The 5,995-nt window shown below is 46.5% G+C and overlaps 1 protein-coding gene across 2 annotated transcripts in view; it reads right to left on the bottom strand.

Moving 5' to 3' along the window:
* MAPKBP1 (mitogen-activated protein kinase binding protein 1) overlaps positions 1-4,772 on the bottom strand; it is a 73,757-nt gene extending 68,985 nt beyond the window's left edge. The window contains exons 1-2 of one of the 2 annotated variants that reach the window (XM_023514313.1): positions 4,636-4,772; positions 3,858-4,078 (exon numbers count right to left, since the gene is read on the bottom strand). In XM_023514313.1, coding sequence (XP_023370081.1) covers positions 3,858-3,974 — 117 coding nt within the window. In that variant the 5' untranslated portion in view covers positions 3,975-4,078; positions 4,636-4,772. Of the gene's footprint in view, positions 1-3,857; positions 4,105-4,635 lie in introns of those variants that run through there. The other variant, XM_023514314.1, reaches the window with a different exon arrangement.
* Between the last annotated feature and the right edge of the window lie 1,223 nt (positions 4,773-5,995).

Genomic DNA, 5,995 nt, shown 5'->3' with positions numbered 1-5,995 from the left:
AGCCCAGGAGTTGGAGGTTGCTGTGAGCTGTGATGCCACAACACTCTATCCAGGGGGACAGCTTGAGGCTCTGTCTCAAAAAAAAAAAAAAAAAAGAAATGGGGTCTTGCTCTTGCTCAGGCTGGTCTCAAATTCCTAAGCTCAGGCCTCAGAATGCTAGGATTACAGGATTAAGCGACCATGCCTGGCTTTTTGAACCTTATTTTATATTTCTAAGTAGGTCTCTCCTGAATTATAAAATCCTTAATGAGCACTACTTCCTGGATATGTGTACTTCCCCTTCTCTCTATGCCCTCTGTGCCTAAATGGGCTCCATCTTTACTTCTTTTTCATCATTTTGATTTCAATTCTAAAGAGGTCACAAATTCCTCCTGATTATTTGTCTGGACTTCCAAGTTTACAACCACTATATGTGACATCTTTAAATTGTTCTTATTTATTCCTTTAGCACTTACTGCCTATCTTACACTATCCTAAAAAGTGTGATGAAAAGAAAATAAGGATTATGACCCTGACCTTAGGAAATGAAGATATACACAAAGGAAAAACTGGCTCGGTGCCTGTGGCTCAAGTGGCTAAGGCGCCAGCCACATACACCTAAGGTGGCGGGTTCAAATCCAGTCTGGGCCTGCCAAACAACAATGACAGCTGCAACCAAAAAATAGCCAGGCGTTGTCGGGCGCCTGTGGTCCCAGCTACTTGGGAGGCAGAGGCAGAAGATTCACTTGAGCCCAGGAGTTGGAGGTTGCTGTAAGCTGTGATGCTACGGCACTCTACCCAGGGGAATAGCTTGAGGCTCTGTCTCAAAAAAAAAAAAAAAAAAAAAAAACCAAAGGAAAAACTAAGAGATTGGTTTCTGTGACTCTGGTAAATATGGAGTTGAATCTAAAAATAAGTGTAGAATTTAGTGAAAAGGAGGAGGAAGGCTATTTTAGATAGAAGGAATAGTATAATTCAAAGCAGGAGGCCATCTGAGGTAACTGTATAAGGCCTACTACTTCCTTCTTTGCCCACCAAAAAAGACATGTCTTTTTATCTTCAAATTTTATATCAGAATTAGCTATCCATGAATCACAAGGTTTCTGACTATTACCACGATTACTCACAGGCACCACATATTATGGCAACTCATGGAGCCTAGTACACCAGGTCCTATGTGGGTTACCCCAAGGCAAGGCAAGCTTTTAGAATAATCTTAGGTAGGAAGTCTTTACTAAGGAGTGTGGGGAGTTACGTTTCTTGGAACATAACTTCCCAGAGTCCTTGAAACCCAGGCAGCTCCTACTCTTGGGTGATAAAGATATGTACCAGTTTTCCTGACCTGTTAGAACATCTGAGGGTCATTCAACTTCAGCTAAGTTAGGACAAAGCCATTTAAAGCAGTCTGAAGCCCTGAGTTCCTATATAAAAAAGGGATGTTTAACGTGATGCCAGGCATGCCCTTTTTCCCACTGAGAGCAATTCTCTTGTCTCAGAACTCTCAGTTCAAGTATCCCTTCCTCTGTGAAGTCTTTCCTAATTCCTTTGAAGTGACTTAGGTCACATCCAGTGCTTCCATTGACAGCTTACACATACTTCTGAAACAGCATTTAGCATACTATGCTGTAATTATTTGTTTACAAGTCAGACTAGCCAGTTCTTTTTTTTTTTTTTTTTTGAGACAGAGTCTCACTCTGTTGCCTCACGTAAAATGCTGTGACATCACAGCTCACAATAACTTCAAACTCTTGGGCTCAAGAGATCCTCTTGCCTCAGCCTCCCGAGTAGCTGGGACTATAGGCACCACCACAAAACCTGGCTAGTTTTTCTATTTTCACTAGAGACAGATCTCACTCTTGCTTGGGCTGGTCTCAAAACTCCTTAGCTCTAGGGACCCACCTTGGCCTTCCAGAGTGCTAGGATTACAGGTGTGAGCCACTGTGCCCAGCCAGCCACAAGGTCTTTTGATGGCAAGGACAATGTTTTAGTCATTCTGAATTCCATACCTGGTAGGCACTCAATAAACAGTTGTTCAATGCATTAAATGATGGTAACTGTACCTTCTGGATTCCAGACCAAAATTACAATAAGTATTAACACAGAACTCTGAACTCCTATTATACAGTTCTACTATCATTCTTAACTAGAATAAGAGGTCAAAGATATGAGAAAGTTGCTGTTAAGGCGCTGGTCCTTGCTAAGTTACCAGCCAAGAATATGAGTACTTGGACTCCTAAGAATGAACAAACAAGAGACATATCTACAATTGCTAAGTTTCAGGGTCATGCTCCTGCCAGAGGAAAACCAAAACATAATTAAGAATCCTTGGAAAGGTCCCTGTCTCTGCTGCCACACTATCTGAGACACACTGTGATTCCATACAACCTCTGGTGAAATGTATGGGAAAGCTATTCATCTTTTCTCCTTTTCCTTTTTTTGCAGTTTTTGGCCAGAGCCAGGTTTGAACCCACCAAACCTGGTATATGGGGCCGGCATCCTATTCCTTGAGTCACAGACACCACAGGTTATTTACTTTCTTTACCTAATCCAACTAAGGCTGTGCTATGGGCTAGGGATCTGAACTAAGTCCTCCCAGAACTGTGCCATGTTGTACACTACACTAAATCATTCCTCACAGAATGTACTCATCTCTGGCTCGGAGCCTGTGGCTCAAGCGGCTAAGGCGTCAGCCATATACACCTGAGTCGGCAGGTTCGAATCCAGCCCAGGCCCGCCAAACAACAATGTCAGCTGCAACCAAAAAATAGCCAGCGTTGTGGCGGACGCCTGTAGTCCCAGCTACTTGGGAAGCAGAGGCAGGAGACTTGCTTGAGCCCAGGACTTGGAGGTTGCTGTGAGCTGTGATGTTACAGCACTCTACCCAGGGTGATAGCTTGAGGCTCTGTCCCAAAAAATAAAAAAGAATGTACTCATCTCTGAAGGGATACAGGCAAGGCAATAAAATGCTGTTGTCTCAAATGCCTCACCCTGTAGCAATCCTACACCACATAAACCTACTGTATTCACAGGCTACTACTAAGACATAAAATCTCATCTGATCCTGTGGGAACATAGCCCCAGATTCCTTGAAGGATTAAACAAATATAGTATCCCCAAAGTTGTAGGGCTCAACAAAGTTGAATAAAGCGTAAGGACCAAAACCCAGACAAGTGAAGGGATGGAAAGGGACTCTGCCTCTGAGGAACATGTACAGCCAGGTGGGATGTGGCTCTTGGCATATAGGGAATGAGATAAGCAAAGTTCAAGGCCAAGCCAGGAAAAGTACTTGATGGCAGCTATCTGGTTCCTTGCATATTATCATTCCTAAGAAGCCAAGAAGCTCTAGTTAAATTAATTTAGGTCTTTTGAAGAAACAAATTTGTTTCCACTCTAGGCAAGAGCAATTACTAAGCCAACTCCTCAGACTAGGTGTTTTAGCGTATTTTTTTTCTGCTATTACAGTCTTACACAACACCACCTGTTAGATTAACACCTGCAGCTATCTTAGTCACAGCTTAGCCTCTTATGAGGTATGTGGTCCCACTACTCTCTTCCAAGAAGAGAAATTGAGTCATGGCGTATCAACTGGCTTCCCAAGCACATGCCCAAGTGAGTAGTGAAGCCACACTTGAACCCACTTGCCATCCTCCTATTCACCTCTTCTCTTGGATGAATCTCAGCATGCCCACCCCTGCTGCTCTTTTTCCCTCAACCTAAGACCAAATCATTGCCTGCTTAAAGGACAAGGATAAGCACATTTGATTCTCTGGAATCAAAAGAAGCATCTAGTTATCTTCTTTCCCAAGAAAAAAGGAAGGTTAAAGAGGAGCAAGAGAAGGTAAGGTTGGAAAGTGGTGGCTCCTACTACTGGGACTCACCTTGGAGCTGAGGTCCTCTCGTCGGTTTCCTGCCTTACTTCTACGTAGTTTGATGGATGGGGATCGCAGAAGGTTCTTGATCCGGCTGGTAATGGTCGAGCCTTCCACTGCCATCATGATGAGGAGACGCTTGGGAGTCCCAGGCCCGGTCGTGGGGCTTGTCTCAACAACAACACTGCCTTCCCACTCCACAGGGCCTTTCGAAATGCCCTCTCACTGACCTGAGATGGCAGAGGCTGCCTTAGCATCACAGTGGGTGTCTTACTTTCCGCCTAGCTAAGTCAGCAGCTTCGACCTCTATGTATTACCCTCTGCTTTCCCCTCATGCCCTGTGTGGTTTCTTACAACATCGGAAGGACAGATCCCTGAAAAAGGGGGGAAATCATGAGCCACAAAAATACTATCAGGCCCACGCGTGCCAGAGGCGCTTAACTGGAGAGACGGAATGGGATGGGCCCTAGTAGGGCTAGTGGCCGGATAGGTCCCCGTTAATTCCCAACTGTTCCCATGACAACTGCGGTGTCCAAGGGACAGGGCCACTGAGACCATCCGGGAGTTCCACTGGGTGTCTGAGCACCTGTGCTGGCGGCCGCGGGTACTCGGCGCGGCGGGGCTAGCTGTGGCCCAGTAACTCGTTCTGCCACCCAAGCCTCCCTCCCCCACCTCTCCACCCTCCGGAGCTCTCTGTCCGCCCTCCACACCGGCCCTGGACCTTTCTTTTTCACCCTCCTCAGAAGCCCTGCTACTCGTCAGCGCCCCCGCTCGGGCCCAGCCTCACCAGCCCCGGGGCGCGAGGGCCACCCGGCTCACAGCGCCCTCAGGCATCGCGCTCGGCGATTTCTGCTCCGCTGCCGCAGCTACAGCGGCAGCCGCAGCTATGGTGGCACCAGCGGCTCAAAACGCGAACTACTGTCTGGGGCCAAGCTGTGGGCTGGGTAGGCGGAGCCGACGTGTCGGGGTGTGGCCTGTAGCCGGAGGGCGTTTACAGAGCGAACGAGCGAGGTTTACACGGCCAACGGAGCAAAAACTTGGCCACAATAGTGTGTGCCGCTTTTAGAAGGCCAACAGAACATGGCTTCAGAATTGAGAGAACCAAGCCCGTTAAGGTATTATTAGGCCTGGTCCACCAGGAAACTGACCAGAGCCCCAAGACAATAACCACGCCCCCAAGGTGCTTCGGTTGGCATTTCCTAGGTCTCAGGGATCACAGCTGAAACTGACTCCTAGCTCAGAATTACAATATGGAGGTACAGCCAAAAAGCTCTGCTTTCATTGACCCCAAGCGCTGAATTTAAAGCAGTTCATATAGTTCTGCTCGAAGTTATCCTAGCACGATGACCCATGTGAAAAGGATTTTTCTGAGTAACCCAATTCAATCACTAAGAACAGTTTTGAATTGGGCAACCTGATTGGTCATGATGAAGGAGTCAGAGGGGAAGAGGACAGATGAGTGAGTGCAGTATGGAATACACTGTATTTGTTTCATGATTTCTTTACATTCCAATGCCTCATCGCAATTTCCCACCCACAGTTAACTACGACTGACTTTGTTGTTCCAAATCTCTTTTTGTTCCTGTAAAAAAATACTGCTGAATCCTCTTTCCTACTTGTTACCTGCCGGAGTCACTGTCGAGCCTGCAGGCACCACATCAAGTAATATAGTTTCTCTGGCTAGTGAGGAGGGGGAATATATGTAAATACATAGATGTTTAAACCTAAGATTTTATTTTCTAGAAGCCCCATAAAATTATTAAAAAAATTAAACCAATTGGCAATAGCTACCATTGATGTGGCCTTCCTCTCTGCAACCATGCCTTGCAGATGTTGTGAAACATTAAATGGATTTTCAAATTTATTTTCCAAATCTGGAGAAAGGCAAGAGCCAGCAGCCATAATAGCAGGAAAGAGGTAGTTTGAGGCAGCGCCTGTGGCTCAGTGAGTAGGGCGCCGGGCCCTAGGTACCGAGAGTGTCGGGTTCAAACGTGGCCCTAGCCAAACTGCAACAAAAAAATAGCTGGGCATTGTGGCGGGCGCCTGTAGTCCCAGTTACTCAAGAAGCTGAGGCAAGAGAATCGCCTAAGCCCCGGAGTTGGAAGTTGCTGTGAGCTCTGACGCCACAGCACTCTACTGAGGGCAAT

This window comes from Otolemur garnettii, unplaced genomic scaffold (assembly GCF_000181295.1).
Source record: "Otolemur garnettii isolate 467f Iridium unplaced genomic scaffold, OtoGar3 scaffold00050, whole genome shotgun sequence".
NCBI classification, from domain to species: Eukaryota; Metazoa; Chordata; class Mammalia; order Primates; family Galagidae; genus Otolemur; species Otolemur garnettii.
The sequence above is the reverse complement of the archived record's forward strand: the minus strand, read 5'-3'. Positions and strand labels throughout refer to the sequence as shown.